Source organism: Copadichromis virginalis, linkage group LG8, assembly GCF_057382275.1.
Source record: "Copadichromis virginalis isolate Kocher_CV1m ecotype Utaka linkage group LG8, C_Virginalis_male_GT1.1, whole genome shotgun sequence".
In the NCBI taxonomy this organism is placed as follows: Eukaryota; Metazoa; Chordata; class Actinopteri; order Cichliformes; family Cichlidae; genus Copadichromis; species Copadichromis virginalis.
The window spans coordinates 22840325-22860167 of record NC_140625.1 but is presented as its reverse complement, the minus strand read 5'-3'; the positions used below and the strand labels follow the sequence as shown (position 1 = coordinate 22860167).

Sequence of the window (19843 nt, the reverse complement as noted above, 5' to 3'; positions counted from 1 at the left end):
GAGTTTTATGGAAACTGGACAAGTGGAGGACAACTTATGTGGTAGGCCTAAAGAAAATGCAGCAGATGAGCAGTATTTAGAAGTCACGTCCTTAAGAGACAATCTAGTAAAGACCTGACACGGGCGGCTTGTTACCTTCCTCCTGCGCTGCGCAGTGTTGGAGATCTTGTCAGGTGTGACTCCCAGGTCAGACAGGACCTTGGCGATTCCTCGGGCGTCCACGCCGCAGTTAGGAGCTACATTGGTCTCGCACCGCCTGTGCACATTCATCTTACACACTGTAAAAAAAAGAAAGAAAGAAAATGTGAAATTTAAACACATAAACCATGTCTCCTGCTACTACAACCTAAGTGCTCATTAAAGGCATTTTACTTTAAAAATCCAGAAATGAGTCTGCAAACTAAAAATGTATATTCTTTAAAATACATTTAGTATAAAACATGAGTTAAGACCAAGGAAGCCATTTTTGCATGACAAAAAACAAGTGCAAGTGGTGGACTTTACTTGGGGATACTTCTGAAAATTAGATTAAAAAGAAATTCTATGTGAGTATGTAGAGTCTATAGCAAAAGCCTAACACTATTTTTACCAGAAATGTAATTAATCATGGGGGAAAAGCAATCATTTTTCATTTGTTATCATGTTTTAACAGATGTAATGAAAACGCTGTTCCTCGTGGCATCCCTGTTTACATCATGTGGCTTCAACATGCAAATATGAGCACCTGGGCTGCCATGATGTTTCCCCGTGGGCTCTCATGTGAATTCCCCACTGCTCATAAACTCACCTTTGCACTGCAGGCCCTGCCTCATGAGGCCCCACAGCAGGGAGCCGCAGTGGTCACAGAAAGTGGGGACCTTGTAGTTGTGGATACTGAACTTATGGGGCATATTAACACTGAACCGCTGTGAGCCCACCTGCAGAGGGAGACACACACAGAAGAACACACAGACACACACACGGGGGCATTAACGAGAGGTCAGGGTGGCATTATCAGAGGAGCGTTCTGACACACATTGCTTTAAGCAACAGATTTGTTCATCAGTGGCCTGAATGTTGAGCGTCTCTGTCCATATTCAGTATTTCTTTCATGATTCCTACTCTCTGAAACTGTGAGGATCAGCATTTAAAATAACAATACAATCAAGTTTAATTGAAAAAGAGGTAAAATAATGCTAATAAAGTCCAATCAAAGTGAGTTTTGGCGTATGTGTATTCTCACTGTAGCAAAAGTATTAAAAGATCATTTGTATTTCTATTGTTGGGGTTAAATTATGGAACAATGCTAACATAACCATTTAAACCTGTTTAATTTTCCTGGAAACAACAGCACAGGCAGCGCACAAAGTTCAACCAACTAGTATTAGCCACAGTGCACACCGCTTTCTATGCATAAGGGCCACAAGACTACTTGGTATATCTTTATATGTGCTCTTCTCACTGTCTAAGTTATGATTTCTGAATAAAAAACAATTAATAAACTTCAGTTGAGCCTTTAGTTAGCAAATAATGAACTGAGGTCCACTAAAAATCCTCTCATTCCTGCAAAGTCTCCGTGCAGCTGAGTGTTTGCAGACGTGTGTACCTCCTCAGGTGTGTCTTCCTGCTTCTTCATGCCGGCACACTTGGTGATGATCAGCTCATGGCAGCGTTTGTGGACAACACACGTGCACACTAAAAGGCATTCACACACAACCTTGGTCAAATAAACATATTTTCATTTTGAACAACAGATGTGTGAGAGGCAGAGGGACATCAGCTTCATCTCAAAGTGTGCTAATCTGATTTTTCCAGCTGCAAACAAACAGCAAGCTATAAGAAAGCCTTATCTGTTCTTATCATATCTCAGATCATATTTACACAAAATTAAGTATGAACTGGGAGGCAAGTGTAGTTCAACAAAGCACTGCAATGCAGCCGCACACTTCTTCATGCCACTGCCGACCAATCCTGAAAGATCTGGTTGACCCGCTCTGAATATCAATATGAAAAGGCTAACTAACTAAAATCACAAATAATTACAGTCTACAACAGAATGTTGGTGAGTGAGCATTACCACTGACAGCCACACATCCTCTGCACGGCTCTTCATTAATGAGAAAGACCTAATTAGGCCTACAAATCTAACACGAAAAAGACTTCGAAGAGTAGCTGAATAATGATTATTTAACAATATATTCCTTAACTTGTGTATATCTATCTATCCATATCTGTGCAGGTACTATTAGCCTGCTGACTGAGCTGCTTCCTAACTTAGCCGTAAGGGATTTTAATCGTGGGAGTTACATTTTCTCGGTTAAATGAATGAATGAAGGTTAAATGAATAAAAAGCACAAACGAAAGAATTTTCATAGGCAGCACAACTCACTAGGAGACATTAACAATGGATAATTCAGCAAAAAACAGAATTAGTTTCCATTTTTCTTTGTTAATATCCATTACTTTCATATTCACAAGCAACGATTAGTCTACACAGACTGTGCAGTATAAGCAACACGTCAACAGGAGCACATGAGCAGCTTCCATTCCCTTCCTCTATCTTTACAGGATGCACTCAGGTGTACTGTTGTAGTGTCACAAAACAAAACAAAAACAACCCACATGAAACATAAAAAATATGCTTCGGTTCGAGTGAAATTCGAGCCCATATGCATCAATGAAAACTGCATAGCTCAACCACCTGCTGCGCAGAGAATCATTTTGACACCTAAACACCATTCTGTTATCAAAACATCTTTATTATGGTTGCATATTTAAACCAGGGAAAAGAAGAAATGCACCGCGTTTAACCACAGACAGCTGTGTTGATAGAGGCATGCTGTTTAAACTACAGGTGAGACAATAAAATATGATCCAGGAAGTCCAGTTGGCGTACCAGATGAATGGATTTAAGGCTTATTTATCAAAGGCCAAATTACTTCAGCACAGGCCTCGGTAGGGTTGCAGATGGACGGGCTGAACTGTTGAACTCATTCTTCATTCTTCATTAATGACTCAGTTAAGTAATGTTTTGACTGTTAGTTGCTCCCATCTGACCAAATTCTCATTGGTTGAACGACCGACAGTATAAGTAATACGAATATGGTGAATATCATTCGAGTTTTAAAATAAAACTGGGTTAAAATGATGCGAAATGCTGAAAATATACACAAGTATTTAATGTTTAATGTATAAGCCTGGCAGGAAGAGTACTCAAAGACTCTGAGGATTTTTAAAACTCTTTAAAGTTGCCACAAATGTGAGGTTAACAGCAGATAAACTGCATTCGCATTAAAGCAAAGGTAAGAGAGGCACAACTTTTGCTGGCTGCACAGTTTCAACCACTCCACCTTCACCTTTTCCACCGCTAAGCTGCATAACATCTTCCACCCGCACCTCCACAGGCTGCATTATGAAGTGAAGTAATGAAGTACCCTAAAGAGTCTGTTAAATAACACTACGAGTTCAAGCTGAATTTTTAGGATATTTGCAAGCACAGAGAAGAAGAAAAAAGCCTGTGCATGTAATTTTTAATATTATAATATTATGCTTCATTTTGTTTTCTGCTCGTGTAATGCTGTAAATGCGTGGCTCTGGGGTGATGGCATGGGACCAAATCACAGTTGTCACTCAGCAACATGTAATCCCTCTTGTGTTCTCATGCTTGAATAATAAATGATACGCAATGTTACTTCAGAAATTGGAGTCTGCCGGAGAAAAGTACTCACCCTGACACTGGTATCCCTGCTTCCCCAGCACGCCCCTATCAGATCACACACAGAGGAGTCAACATTTCAGCGGCATCACAGCAAGCAAAAGGGGTCAGATACATGCGATAGATGTTTCACCCACCAGATGAAATCTCTGCAGTGTGAGCAGTAGGTCGGCTGTCTAAGATAGGTGGCCATGAACTTGTGTCCATTGACTTGATGGACGCGCCTACGGACGGCGCCCTGTCGCCGGCGAGGGCCGATCCTCTCGCGAAACACGCGCTCCTCATTCTCGTTGGTTCCTGAAGCTGCAGAGGAAAGAAAAACAGTCAAGGTTATGATGGTTAGCAAACAGCGATGCGCTGCAGAGCACTGATTTGGACTGTCGCCTCACAGCCTGTGTGGGTTCTCTCACCTACTTCCTCCCACAGTCCTAAGACATGCATGTTAGGTTAACTGGTGATTTTGAAATGGCCATAGGTGTGGATGGAAGCTAGATAAGGCTCTTAAGTGCTGAGAATAAAACGTCGTGTGAAAATGTGGGAAAAGGCAAACAGTTCTTGTGATGTCATGGCGTGATCATTATGATCAGACTAGAAACTTACTATACAAAGACCAGTCCTTTCCATATAACTAGTTTAAAACAATTATAGAAAATGTCTTTAGCTCTTTAGTTTAAGTCTTTTTCAATTTTGTCAACAGAGCAGGCACTAGAGGGATTTTGTGTGCTATGTTTACTTATGTCCACATGACTTAATCAGCCAATTTCCAGTGTTTTCCACCATGACCAGTGACCAGCCGGTCAGCCTTCCATATGACTGATTGTGAGTTGGCCAATTTCGTGCATGTGGAACACACACACACCGGCACAGGTAAGTAAACGGTGTGAAAATGTGTACAACAGCAAACCTAGTGAGACACTTAATCGTTTTAAAGAAGCTAACAAAGGTGGCTAAAGCTAACCAGCGCTCAGAGTGAGCTACCAGCCGTGAGCCTCGGTATGAGCAACTAATCAAAGCAGGAAGATTAAGGGGATGAGGAAAAAAGAGGAACTTATAAATTTATATTGTTATCTGGTTCATTTATAAACATACTGGAAAATTATAATAGTACCTGAATTTTGTTTTGTTATATAAATCTGCTGCAGCTGATTTTGTTTGTGAAAAAAAATATGAAACTAAAAGAAAACATAATGCTACAATAACTCTAGTCACAAGTACATGAGCAACATGTAATCTTAATGATGCAACAGTCTGATGTTAAAGAGCTGGATCAGCGACAACGTGCCAATCTATTCAGTGTTTTCCTGTGTATACCGTCCACAGGTCAGCAGCAGGTAGCAGCAGAGCTCGTAGGAAGTTAACAGCAAAGGGTTGGCAGTTTGGAGCGTTTTCCACGCTCGCTATGTCAACAGCTTGTCTTTGTTTGTTTATAAACCATTTAACTTAACTGCAAACTGTGAGTCAAGTGAGTCGACATGACTGAGAAGCGCTGACGCGACATTGTTTTTGTTTCTCTTTCTCGCTCGTTCACTTTCGCCGGTTATGTTCGGTCAGAGACACATTACACAAAGCAGAAACTACAAGCAGGCTGGTCCAGTGTAACACCTGCTGGGAACCTTTCAGTGCATTTATGATAACCTAACATCCCGGCATGTTCAAATTATTATTTAACTTTGGTTGTCTCTTGTCAGGTCCACGTGCGACGTGTGCAGGAGCAGGAAAAACAGCAAGCAGGAGCTTAATGACTCCTACACTGAGCTGAAAAGAGACTAGTGTGAGTAAATTAGATGAATGCAATTTTTTTTATTGTTTAATGTGTTTGTTTTGGGCCTGTTGTTATATGCATATGTATTTATTTGTTAGGAAAACAAAGTAGCCTGACGTTGTGTTACAGATCAAGAATTATTCCCAGTATTTTCCTCACAGATATGAACACAGTTTATTGATTCAGCGCTGGTATCAGGTCATCGCCAGCAGACTGCTGTAGTGAAGGTATCGGTATCATACTCGAAGTAGAAAAAGTTGGCCTCACAGTTAAATGTGCAAAAAACTGTCTTGAGTTTTATGGTTTTCTGAGTCAGTCTTGGCTCAGAGTATTCACACACATCACTGAGCTGCTTCGATTGTACAAATAAGGATCATTTGCATCGTGTTGCCGAGGACGTTTAATCATTCAGCGGCCTCTCATCTTCCTCTGTCACCCCCCCACCCCTTCTTTCTCACACAACACCCCACACCTACCAGCGGCCTATGCATACGTACGTGTGCGGGCTATTTATACTTTCATGTGTGGGCACTAAAACGAAGGATAGCATATTAAAATACTCCTCCTCAGCCAGCGCCATCCAATCAGTTGTTCACTTCCTCTCTGCATCTCCCCTGGAAGATAAATGCTTTCCGAGGGCAACCTTAAGACAAGAGAACCACCTCCACTCTCCCTCCCACACGCGCTCCTTCTCCCCGCGCTCCTGTCCTAGTTTGCCTTTCTTTTCACTCGCCCAGCATCTCTCTCCAGGGTGCGTTATAGATGTGGTTACCGCTGAGCCTCTCCAGAGTTCGATTACAGACAGGCTGTCTAGGGACTCTGTGTGTGTGTGTGTAAGTGTGAGTTTTTGTGTGTAACTGTGTGTGTGTGAGATGCTGGTGTTGGTCAGGGTGGGAGCTAAACAGGCCATTACTGGGATCACTTTGTTTTACATAATACATCATCCATCTGTCTAGGACACACAAAGTCACACACACAAAGTCACACACACAAAGTCACACACACAAAGTCACACAAAGTCACACACACACACACACACACACACACACACACACACACAAGCATGTTAACAAGAAGAGTTGAGGAGGCATAACAACAGGTAAGAGTTATCACCGTAGAGACAAGCGTACTCTGGACAAGCCGGGTGGTCACCCAATAAATGTACACGTCACCACACACACATACACAAATGCACAGACACACACATGCACAGGCAAGCAGGCGATTCGCTTTTGAAGAAGGATCCGAAAGCATGAAATCGTATCTAAATATAAATTTAAATTAAATTAAGAACAAAACAAAAAAATTAAGCTGCATTTCCGGAAAAGAAGAAATAGCCGTGGAGACGGTCCCTCTAATGCCGAAGCCGTTTATCGATATGTTTGTGGAAGTAAAGCTGAGCTGCTCAGAGAAAATGAAGTGAAAGCACTGAAAAAAAAAATGAAAGCGACACTTTGAACATCTTAAATAAATTTGCAGATTAGTGGGCGATGCACCACATCGCTTTCTTTTGTGGTATTTAACAAATGTCAGCATTTTCATTAAAATACTGAGGAATTTTAAACCCATTCCCCTGCAATTACTGCTTAATTGCTGGCATCGTGGAAAGACACACCAGAAACCTCAATGTGCATGCTTTCACCCCCCAAAAAAACATTGATGTCAGGTGTGTCAGCTTCTTTTTAAATCCTAAATTAGACTGTAGACTCATGTGTGTAAACCTTTTTCTGTTATTGTATTAATTTAGTGTTATTACTACTATATTACTGTTACTCATATAGTAATTGATATTAATGATATGCTGATCTGTCTATCCACCTCTTGTGAATAAGGAAGCAGTTAAAGGAAGCTTCTTTTTCCCTCATAGTATCGAGCTTGAAACTCTAGCATCGCGCCACCGTACTCGTTATACCTCCCAACATGCAGCAGGTCTTCAGTGACCTGGTTAGGGTAAGGTTGCACACACGATGGGTCACATACTAGTCGGTGTTACCTTTGAAACCACCTCTCTGCACTTCTTCAGTTACAAGAATTACATTTGCCAAAGAAGGGAAATTTCCATCTGAATCTTTGGTTAACCATAACCTGGTCATCACCGGCTCGCTGGATGTGAAGTGCCTGAATTAGCAATTGGACAGAAACCAGATCAAATTCAACAAATTTAACTGCAAAGTTCAAATTTGCTTATATTCTATTAACACAAATGGAAAGTGCAACACGGCATCGTAGACCTTTAAATGTCTGGTATTTCTCCTCTTAATGTAATGAATTTAAAATATTTCACATTGATATATATGCTTATATATTTTAGTATATCTAATCTTCCCTTGACTACCAAAATGCAGCTAAACGTTTACACTAAAAAGTACTCAAAACAGAAAGAGAAAGGAAAGCCTGTGACTCTGAAGTTTTCTAGGAAAACAGGAAGGACTTCGGGTTTGGAGTTTGGTTTGTTTTACATTTCAAAGGAGGGAACTGGCAAGGATGCACACAGAGAAAAGGTTTTCTATCCAAAATACCTGGAACTTCTTCTCTCAGAAATCCTTTTCATAGTGCTGTTTGTCTGATTTCTGCTCTCTGCTTATAAAACATCTGCTCTTCCACCAAAGGAAAACCATCAGGACTGTGATTAAAAAGATATGTAACAAGTTTTTATTTATTTAAAATGTGATCTATTTTACACAATACTGAAATACATTTGTGTTTAACAAATGGGCCAGAATATCAGGAAAATACATAAAAATCTGTTAACCAATGTTGAGTCTTAAATATTTATGGAACAACAGGACTTCTGTGTGTGAGGTCGCCGCCCACATCCTGCCACAGCCTTGCCACTCACGAAGATGCAGATGCCTCCTCTAAGTTCCTCCTATTATCAACATATCACTGAGTTAGCACTGAATTTGTTTGCCCTCAAATCTACTATATATCAATATCAGAAGTTAATAAGCATGTTTGTGTATGTTTTTGTGTGTTAAAGCCCTGACTTCAGTTTAGGAGACGAAGCCTGAGGTGAGGAAATAGTGCAGGGGGAGGCATAATGAGAAAGAGATCATTAAATTATACATGTAAAAATGCTAACTAATAGAATTTGAAAAAGCTATTTCTGATCTTTACATTAACGGTAAGTTATAAGGCCTATTACACATGTGGCCGGTCTCTAGTCACATAGATAAAGTGCAATTAGGCGGAACAGCGATGTCCACCTTGGCCACTGTATTCAAGATGGCGGGCAACATGGTGGCCTCCACATCTATTTTTAATGGATTAACACTTAAGTTTAATTAAAATGCATCAGTGTTGTATCAGGCTGTTTTAGTTGATTCATTATGGGAACGTCCATGAATAATAAGCTCATGTGCTCTTTCCCATCCAGTACACACAGCATCGATGCTTACTGGTCTTAAAAGTACTTGCGACTGCCTTTGTTACCCCTCAGGTTTCTAGTCGGCACACCTATGGTACCAATTTGAAAATCCAACATCACCTCATTCAAGAGTTATCACCTTCATAAGATTTTCAAAAAACTTGACCTCTGATCTCTGACCTTGAGGTTAAGGTCACCAGCATTCAAACCCGTCCGAGGTTTTTAGTAGACACATACCCCCATCAGCCTTTTTTTTTTGACTGAACTAAACTAAATCTTACTGCAGAGAACAGACAGAAATTCAAAATAACACTAGATTTTATTGAAAAACCTAAAGTAGAAAAAGTCTTTATAGAGTTGAGGAAAATTATTTGTATTATTTCTTCATTGCACTGAAAATGTTCTGTTAACTATCTGATTAATTTGGATAAACAAAGGCTGCACTGAAAAACAATAAGCCTTTCTTGGAAAAAGTTTAGCCTGAAATTCTCCTGTTGTAGATGCAAGTACGCAATTACCACGAAGGTTATGACTTAAGCTTTAAAGGAAATCGGCTTTATTTGACAAAATGGCGCTGGGGTGGGGTGGTGGAGGGACTCAAAAAGGAAGACAATCTGCTGAAGAACATGAAAGCAGCGATCGAGAAATACCGATGGAGAGTCTACAGATGGACAGATTAGGTCAGATTATTGTTATTTGCTTCCTGAGAACAACAGATGCAGGAGGATGGAGAGGAGAGACGAGAATTAAAGAGGAAGAAAAAAAAAGGAGAGGAACACATCCTTCCAGCCTCCGAAGCTGCAGAGAACAGATTGCAGCAAGGGGAAAAAAATAAATCTGCTAAAAATACCACCTCATCCTCTATTTCTCACCCTCCATCTCTCCATCCCTCCTATCAGGACGCACACACACACACACACACCATTTGTTTTTATCAGCATACATTAGCTCGAGCACTCAAGCCAGCTGAACTCAGGAAGTTCAGGAGTGGGAGGAGAGTGGGTCGTGAGGTCACAGCCGAGTGTCCAATCGTCGATGAGGAGGGCTTGACATGGACGCCTGAGACTGTGCATGTGTGTGAGTGTGCGCGTGTGTTTGTATGTAATCTGTGGCTCAATCTCACCTACTATTTTAAGAATCCACTCCCTCTATCTCCACTCTCTACTGCTCTCTGCGTTACACCGCTGCACCCTCCCCTGCTCAGGCTATCCCACCACCCTCACACAAGCGCGCTCGCAGACGGATATATACATGCACAATTTCACCGGAGGGCACAGAGCTGCTTCTATTTATAACCAGGTGCGAGGATACACAGGTGCAGGTGAAAATCACTCTTATCAGGCAGCATGTGAGTGAGAGAATGTGTGCGGAGAGACCGACTCGATAAAGATCTTCTAGATGTTTCCGTGTTTAATCGACGTAAACAAACAGAGGAGACGGGAAAACGGAGAAGGAGAGAGAAGGGTCTGTGAGCTCTTAAGCTTTCTAGGAAAACAGGAAGGGCTTTGGATTCAGTTTTTTTCTTACATTTCAAAGCAAGGAACTGGCAAGGATGCACACAGAGAAAAGACGATTTTTTTCTTTACAAAATACCTGGAACGTCTCTCAGAAACTCTTTTCACACAGCTGTTTGTCTGATTTCCACTCAAGGTTTTTCCTGCTAATAGAAAATCATCAGAACTTTCATTAAAAACCACAAAAATTAGCAAGTTATAATTTAAAATGTGAGTTATTTTATTGAACATTGAGCCCTGCCACTCCGGTGAAGGCCGATAAAGATTATATTTAATTCTCTGTGCAGATTTTCTTAGAAAACACGTAGCAGCATCGGTTCACCGAAGACTTTATATAAATGGTGTGCAAAATCCCAATGAGAAGCCTGAAGACAGTGATTTCGAAGTGGCACTCCTGGTGTTTTGCACCAACTCATTCTTTCCGTTTGTATCCGGGGGAAAAGGTGCACAAATATGCAAATTCCTCCCAGGTGACTTGAAATGACTGGAGGTGGCGACTGAGTATTATTACCCTTCTTTCTTCCTCAAGACAATGACTTACTCTAATGTTTTAGGTCTCCATGGCGATGACGTTAATGCTAGGGCTGCCACGATTAGTCGACTAGTCACGATTACGTAGACTATCAGAATCGTCGACGACTGATTTAATAGTCGATGCGTCGTTTGAAGCTTTGTAAGATCACAAAAGACGCAGGAATAAGTAGTAGGATTTAAGAGTGTAATAACGGACTGAAACAGAAGATGGCAGCACTGCATGTACAAGGATGCCAGCAGCCGTTAAACCCCGAAGAAGGAGAAGTAGCTCTGTCCCACAATTCATAGCGCAGCCCAGCTCAGTTTCCAACAATGGCGGAAGCTAGTTAGTTTTACTATTATTATTCTTTCTGGGTCACAAAATAAACGTTTAACATATTTTCAGGCGAGAATGTAGCTGTGTAAACCTCAAATATCTGCTCAGTTTATCAAGACACCACATATTTTCAAAAGCGCTCCAACGTTTTCAGAGACGTCTGTTACCCACTAGCTCGATAGCTAGCCAGGGGCAAGGCTCACTAGGGCCCGTGAGACTCCCGGCAAATCGTTTTCAAACCCACCGCTGTCTTTCGCTACTCAGGTTAAACATATATAAGTCACTTAGATAACTTAAAAATGTTATTGTTTGGCTTTTTGTAGTATTTTATTTGTTCCTGAGTAAATCTGTTTGGCTGAGATTAAAGTTATAGTTTTTACACAGCTGAATAAACGTCAAGCAGACAGCTGATTATCAGAAGTGTGAGATGCTCGAGAATATACTCCGGTGTCCTGTTATATTTTAGATAGCAAGGAGTTTATTGAACTTCACCGAAACAATCTGCAAATTTCATTAAAATTTAATAAACTATCATCTTGTCTTTATTTTTAGTTAGCACATATCTTAAACACTTAAAGCTATAAGCTAATGATAGTTATGTAAGAGCAGATGCTGCTGGTGCAATAAGCTGTACGCTGTACGTCCAATGGATGCACGATCTGATTAGTCGACTAATCGCAAAAATAATCGGTGACTAGTCAACTATCAAAATAATCGTTTGTGGCAGCCCTAGTTAATACATTTGGTTGTTTTCGTATTTAATGTCAAGTACACTAGTGTATTTGTTTCCAGTGTGCATTATATGTGTGCTGAGTGGCAAATCTGTCCATGATACTGTCTATTTCCTGATTTCGTCAATTAGCTAAAAAGCATTTCTAAATTTTATTTATTTATATATTTTCATTGTCTTCAACTTTCTTCTGCTGCGTGGTTAAAAATGGTGTTCCTCCTGATATAACGTAACACTGAGTCCTAGAACCAAGAAATTCTGGCTTTTTTGTAACCGCTGCAAATCCCTTGAGATCCCCGGCTAAATATAGATCCCTTTAAGCCGGAGCAGCTTGATTATAATTTATAAATATTCAGTATTCACACTTAAGTCCTAATATTTTGCTAAAATAACATAAAATGTCATGATAAAACCCAATTTCAGCCCAAAGATTGTTAAGTAATGGTATAGACTATTAAATGCCAGAGTCAGTCAGTGAGATTCCGGGCTACCCGAGAGCTATCTAAATATCTACATGCTGCATTTTGAATTATTAATAAAACTGTGTCTCTTTTCATTTGATTAACATTTTACATTCTAAAATTATGTTTACATTTGATGATGTTAATGACTAGATGAGTTAGAAAACACTCAGAAAACTGAGCACAATGTAATGGGAGAGAATAATCTTTGTGATGTTGCATGTATATACAACAGCTATTAAAAACATGAATCAGTCCTTTGGTAATCAAACTGTATTTTATGCTTCAAGGCTAGAAAAGAAGAACAACGCTATACTAACTTGCTTGCATCATATGATAGCATGTTAGGTGTAATGATACAAGGCAGTGCCATAAAAACAGAAGAAACTGCTCAAATCCAAGTCTGAGGTTTCAGTATTGCTTAATCTGAAACTCCCGTGACCAAGTTTGGTTTGTAGGGTTGTCAACCAGCCATCATCATATCTCTGAACCTCTGAGTTACCTCACGGCCGGCCCTCTGTCCCTTCTATAAGCAGTCTAAGACCATGGCGTGTCGTTTTCTCATTCAGCATTTGAGTCGCTCGGTACTTTAAGTGCTGATGTAGCAAGGATAAGATTACAGGTGCAATTCCAGCTTGTAAGTACAATTTCAGCCCAGTTATGTACCATTTCTTTTGGACATCTAATCAACGGAAAATCGCTCAGTGTGCTGACGTGCTTATTTACACGGTCGCCAGTCACAGAGCAACATTATCATTTATTTTGAGTTGTGTGTCTTCGCACCTGGCAGATGTGAGTGCAACATTCACTCAAAACCCCTAAGGGAAATATCTTTCTGTTTACCTGCTAAAATATCCACGATGTTTACCAGCTACTCACACGGGTAGAGGGTTTTTAGAGCTTTTTACGCACACACACACAAAAAAAAGAAACACCCGCCCGCTGCAGCTGAAAACAATGCTGTTAAAACAGCAAGCTGAGTGCTAGAAAGCTAAACAATGAGCTGATGATGAAATAAAATTGATGACTGATTTATTATTAATATGTTGCATTAATCTTTTATGATTCAGTACTTACTGATAGACCTTTTCACATATAAAATGCATTATGTGGGCGGAATTCGGGACGGCTGAACATTACACGTGTCACATTATTGCAAATTATCGGCTGCTTTCCATGCAGAAAAATATAATGAGCCCAGCCAATAACACAATTAACATTAAGGATAGATGCTTTTTATGCACACCAAAACTAAACTGGCAAGAAGCTTCAGTAATCAATAGATTCATGCAGACCTTATTCAGATGTTCCTGTTAGGGTCGTCACAGCGCATCGCCTGTTTCCATCTCTTCCTGTGCTCTGCACATTCGTCTGTCACACCATCTATCTGCATGTCCTCTCGCTCCATCCACAAACCTCATCTTTGGCCATTTTTCCTTCTGCCTGGTAGCTCCATGTTCTACACTCTTCTCCCATTTTAACAAGTATCTCTCCACCGCACAACCCAGTTCAATCTCACCTCTCTTACTTTGTCCCTGAAGTATCTGACTCCCTCTGAATCCTGTCGACTAACATCGCTACCACCTTGTAAACACTCTTTTCTTCACCTCCACACCAGTTAGCATGCTCGTGTCAAAAATTGGTCAACCGTCGGTATGCATGCAGTTCTCTCAACTCTAAGGAACATTTTAGTGGCAGCGAGCTACGGTTTTTAATCATACACCGAACCGCTTTACTGTTTTGGATCACTAGTATCACTCCCTTTGTTTCCACTGAGAAAACAAAGCTGTTTTTCACACACAGCTAAAAGCCTCTCTATGCTACCTGCTCGGGATCTAAGACCCAACATTTAGCAATACTTATAAACACCTGAACATATCAGTCATATCAGAGAGAAAAAAACAGAGCTAAATGCAGAATAAAAGAAAATATTCGATGCTATTTTAATGCTAAGGGTAAGGAAAATACTTACTGGCATGTTTGCCCTATTACACAATCATTCAGCCATGTGAGGTCTAAGTCATCGCAGGTAGTCCTACCCTTATCTTTTGGAGAAGGGCAAAACAGACAGTGAACACTGAATAGTTCTTGAGCATCAGTTACAATTAATATTTCCTGGGTTCCCTGACTGCCACTCTTAAACAAAAATATCCTGATTGCCTAAGGTTAGCGTAAAGGTGTTTACATACCAGACATTTCATGTATAATATTTACCAATTTTTCAGATGTGAATGAGAAGATCTGACCATTCAGATGACTGCATTTGGAAGCACTGTCATCAAAGTGCTTGCTCATAAGGGGGTCATTTGATTGCTGGGGTTTGCTCTGTATCATTGTGTTGTTGTCTTTACCTTATAATATAAAGCACCTTGAGGCAACTGTTGTTGTGATTTAGTGCTATATAAATAAAAGTGAGTGCCGCTGTTTTACAATGCACTCGGTGTGTAAGGGCTTTTAGGGTTGGCACTAATGATAAGCACTATACTATACAAAACTACATTTGTATTAAAAGACGGTTATAAATTCTTCCTTTTCATGTTTGTTACTGCCAGCTTTGCACATGTGTGCGTGCATGCGTGCATATTTTTGTGCATTTCTCTCTCCCTCTTTGTATAATGGTGCTTCGTGGTGATCTTACCTTCAGTGGAGGATCCGGACAGATCAATGACCACGTACACCTTCCCTTCCGGCTCCAAGTCAATCTGTGTAGAGGAAGAAAGAAAGAAACGGAGAGTAAATCAGCAAGAAATAACACGACTGAACAGTGAGTGCGGCACGGGGGCAGTCCTCCAGCACAAACAAACACACCAGTGCACATGCAAGAGGTCATTATCTTGACTAGATTACACTCCGCCCCGACACTCCGTATTATTATGGTTACACTCTTTTAGCCCCCATGTACTCCTGGTATTAAATGCAATTATGCATAAAGATTATATGTAAGCAATTATCTGCATTTTCAGATATATTGTAAACAACATATAATAAATGCAAAGGCACCACTATCTTTATTCGTCCTTCAGCTAGGTAAGTAGGTAAGTAGAGCAGCAAATTTCACACAGAAGGTGATACAGCTGTACTGGCTCAACCTTTTTTGCCTTTGGCGAGGTGAGTTTGTCTCCATCACTTTGCAGCGTTTGTGTAGAACAAAAATAAATAAATAAATAAATAAATTCAAGGACGGCATCCAAACAGCATTCACTTTTTCACTTTATAACGTGGCTGCTTTAACAACCACATTCAAGCAGGATGTAAAAGTACAGAACGCATGTTAATAGCTGGTGTAAAATGAAATAGAGCTTAGCATAATACAAAGCTTCAGCATTTCTGCTGAGGTCTTTGGGGGTGATTAGAGAATCCTTCCATCCTTCCATTTTATTCCATTTATCCAATTCAGGGGTTTTTGACATTAATCTGAAGTCAAACATGACATAAGTTTGACTTAGGTAGTGCATTTCTTATGATGCTTGTGATACTATGCATGTACTCGCTAACTCAACCAGAAAACTAAACATTCCCATCGTTGCTGAATTGTACTAAAACTAATTAATCATCTTTTACACACCTTCTTACAATTATAATTCTTTTGAGTAATTTTGAGTAACAACAAAAAAAAAGTAAAATCAAAGGTTTATTTATTCAAATAATTAATCATTAAGGAGAATGCACTTGGTAAAAATTAAATGTATACCAATCAAATCAATTTAATTTGACCCTAATCTGTTAAATTTAATGTTTTACCATGTGCTCATATAACAAAAATGCATGGTACTTTGGGCATAAATCTTTTTTTATCGTATTGTGTTGCACAGACATGAGTCGTTTATTTGATTTATTTATTTGATACACCCTGTTTGTGATCATGTACAATGTTTGACATCGACCATTAAATTAGGCTCAATTTTAAGTATTTTCTTATTTTTACGTTTGTTTGAATATTCTCTATAGCTCCCGTTCAACTACATATCAAATATCAGTCGACTCAGATCTCCAAAATCTGGTAAGCTTGCGTGAACCTTTCACGCTATTCCCAGTTGTGGTGCGCCCATTCATACCCAGGTGCGGCTGGATGGTAGATGAATTGGGCACACTTAGGCGCTTTACACATCAAGTATGAAAGGAATTCAGCCATCGATGAAGATGTAACCTCAACACCGCTCGTCTGTCATTCCCCTTTCCAAACACCTGTCTCATGAGAAATGTGTGTATGCGAGCAGATTTCAGCACTCACATCTGCTTCCCGAGCATGACAGATGAGGTTTGAAGACAGGCGAGACAGAAAACAGGAGCTGCAGCGGCATGAAAGGATTCTCCATTGGAAAGTTTTCTGTGTATACAAGTGTCACATGCATGTGTTCTCTAGTACAAAAATATTAATAAGAGCGTCGGCCAGTGAGAAGATGGGAGTAAAGTATTCGGTCTGGGTAAATCTAATTGAGAGGTTTGGTTGTTTTTAAGTGATTGAAACTGGATATCTTTGGTCTTTGGTCATGACTGTGTCTTCAGGAAGTGTAACGGATATGTTTTGCTATTCTCTGAGACTATCTAAAAGACAGGACAGCCATTTCCTGCCTTCTCTTCATGCCCCTCACCACGTTCCCCAGTGTGATCGGTATTCTCACACCGTCATCATTATCATCACCTTTACCACCACCTTCACTTCAACACAGTCTACAGTATCACAGCTTGATTACTGCTGACATTTGATTGTGTTTTCTTGTCAATTTTAACTCAACTGCACTGATAAACTGCACACAATCAAGATACGTACCTGCAAAATGTACTCAAGTCACATTTTTCACTGCTGTGTTTTTATAAAAGAGACTGAGATTGAGTTTTTGGACCTTTTGGAGCATTACTTAACAAATTACTGTGTCATACAGACAATCGAAGAACTTTCTGCATTAGTTTTCATGACTGAAATTCTAGTATGTTAGTACTAATTAGTAGATATGAGTGTTTCTGTGTTGCCTATGTGCTATGTGTGTATGCAGCTTGCTATCGTTACCTTTCAAGCTCGAGGCTTAAAAACACGAGGTCCTATATCTGGACGAGTGGTTGACTGGGTCCTCAGAAAAACCAAACTCAAAACTTTAGGAAAATAAAGGCATCAAAATAGAAAAAAAATGGGTTAAAGGCAACTCACTAGTAACGCAAATAAAGGAACAGACATTGTATGGAATACAGTCAGATTTCGTATAAACTTCAGCTTATCAATGGTTAAAAAATGAGCAGGTTGTCATCTGTGTTTGCAGCATACTGTTTGCAATGACTTGCTGTAACAGTTAGGCTAAACCAAATAGCAAGTGTCCCTTCCTGCTAAATAACACTGCTCATCCAGTGTGTGCAGCACAAGATCATTTACATACGGCGATTATTAAGCTCTAATATTAACTTCCTGCATTTTAACGTAAGGGAAATTGCTGTTATTATAGAGAGCAGCAATCAAAATGTTTATGGCTGCATAATGCAATTTAAATAAATATAGTAGAGAATTTCTTGATAGTAAAAAGCTCAGCCCAGTAAAACCTTCCTCAGCACAGAGTCCAATGAGCACCTTGGCAAAACATTCTCTTGTGTGAGTTTATGGCGAACAAATTTGCAGCACTGGCATCTTGGACAAGTCACATCGCATCCAAGTCTCATCCAAACCTTTTATTTTTAGATCACCAGCAAGCCCAATTCTGAAGGTATCTACACATTATAAATGTGGTAAGATATTAGTGTCTATTCTTATACTCAAAGATATTTAGAGTTGCCAAAACAGCGACTAGTTGATAGAGGACGTCTGGAATGAAGGCAGTATGAGATGTATGTACAGTACAGTTATAATCCATTCATCCTCTATATAAAATGAATAAATTAAAGTCAGTGTAATTAAATGAATTAATCAAAACCGCAGCTGATTAAATCACCACATCAATCATTATTTTTATTAAAAACAAAAAAAATTACATGTTATAATGAGTTAAGCCAGCCATCAAAAAGGGAGGCAGTTTCAAACTTTTAAATATTAATGGGTAAGGGCGATCTGCATACGCACAGAGACTTATTCAACACCAGCCGCCCACAACACACGCAGTCACAGAGATGGGAGAAAGTGCAACAGAGCGAGCTGGAGAGGCAGACGACCCAGGAAGAGAGAGTGAGGAAGAGAGAGTGAGGAAGAGAGGTTTAAATCCTTAGTTAAGCTCTGGGACAGCAGCAGATCCTCTTATGCAACAGTCAGACTTGCACACAGGAGGCAGCAGCGCACATGCACACACACGCACACACGGACTCCATGCATTGCTGAACATGAGACACAAAGAACACAAACAAATAGGGGGTCCATACCTCCACACATCACAAATCCTATCCCACAGCAATCAGGCACAGTGCGTGGAGAAACACACACAGAGCTACATGGACAGAAACTAACAGTCCTGCTGCCTCCAGTTGGACTAATATGACATAAACAAACAAACATGACACATTTTTTTAACCTACATATTTCCTGTCCCCTTAAAAATATCACAAAAATGCTGCTTGCTTAGATTTTTATGGTTCACAGAGTTAAAAGATACCCATGCAAATAAATTCATTAATGTGTTACATTTTCTTTTGATTCACTCTCAAGCTCATATTTTCTTCATCTGTATGACTTTCATCAAAGACCTGTCAGCTTTTCTGTCATTTTATGGTACTACTGATGTCAAGTAAAGATGGAACAATACATAAAAAGGCCAGCTTGCGTGCATTTTAGTTGTTCTTACAGCAAGAAATGTGAAAAATGCCACACATTTGGTGTCATATCAGGGGATCTGCTGCATTTCTTTGACATATATTTTATTTTTAATTGAAAATCCCAATGTAAAGGAAACTGTCCCAAGCTAAAAACGCTAAAAGACTCGAAAGATGTACTACATATGAGAGTGCAAGTATTATCCTTTTGTTTTGTGTGTCTAACACATAGCAACTGCGGGGGATTTGTGACCTATAAACGCCATTGGATTCTTCATGTCTACCCTTGAAAATGATGTGCTAATCCCCAAACGTAACCTCTTGCATAACAGCGCATCTCAGCGGGGATTTCAGCCAAAAGATGGACGCAGAGTGATTTGGAACAGAGTGGAGCAAATGGACAGCACCATCACTGATTTAGCGCTCGGATGGCACGCCATCCTGCAAAACGGCACTCTTTCCACATCGCCAGTTACTGGCCACTTGAGCCATGCTGTGCCTTCGAGCTCGTTTTTCATATCCAAAATCAATTAAAATACAAAAAATACATCTGCTGCACAGATATGAGTTTTGGAGGATGAATTAGACCATATATGCACTCACATGTATCTTTAAAAATGAAAAAAGAAGAGTTTATTGCAGTTATAAAGCAATAAATAAAAGCCATGACAGATACAGTATTCTATGCACAATGGTTAATTAGGCATCCAGAATTATACCAGCTTTGTTATATACGACCATT

At 39.9% G+C, this 19843-nt stretch overlaps 1 protein-coding gene across 1 annotated transcript in view; it reads right to left on the bottom strand.

The window, feature by feature from the left end:
- The window catches only part of LOC146703393 (protein kinase C epsilon type-like), a 53507-nt gene that overhangs the window by 9963 nt on the left and 23701 nt on the right, over window positions 1–19843 (bottom strand). Inside the window, exons 2-7 of the mRNA XM_085466594.1 lie at window positions 15017–15080; window positions 3832–3997; window positions 3708–3742; window positions 1586–1674; window positions 788–917; window positions 136–278 (exon numbers count right to left, since the gene is read on the bottom strand). Of these exons, the coding sequence (XP_085322720.1) occupies window positions 136–278; window positions 788–917; window positions 1586–1674; window positions 3708–3742; window positions 3832–3997; window positions 15017–15080 (627 nt within the window). The remainder of the gene's footprint in view (window positions 1–135; window positions 279–787; window positions 918–1585; window positions 1675–3707; window positions 3743–3831; window positions 3998–15016; window positions 15081–19843) is intronic.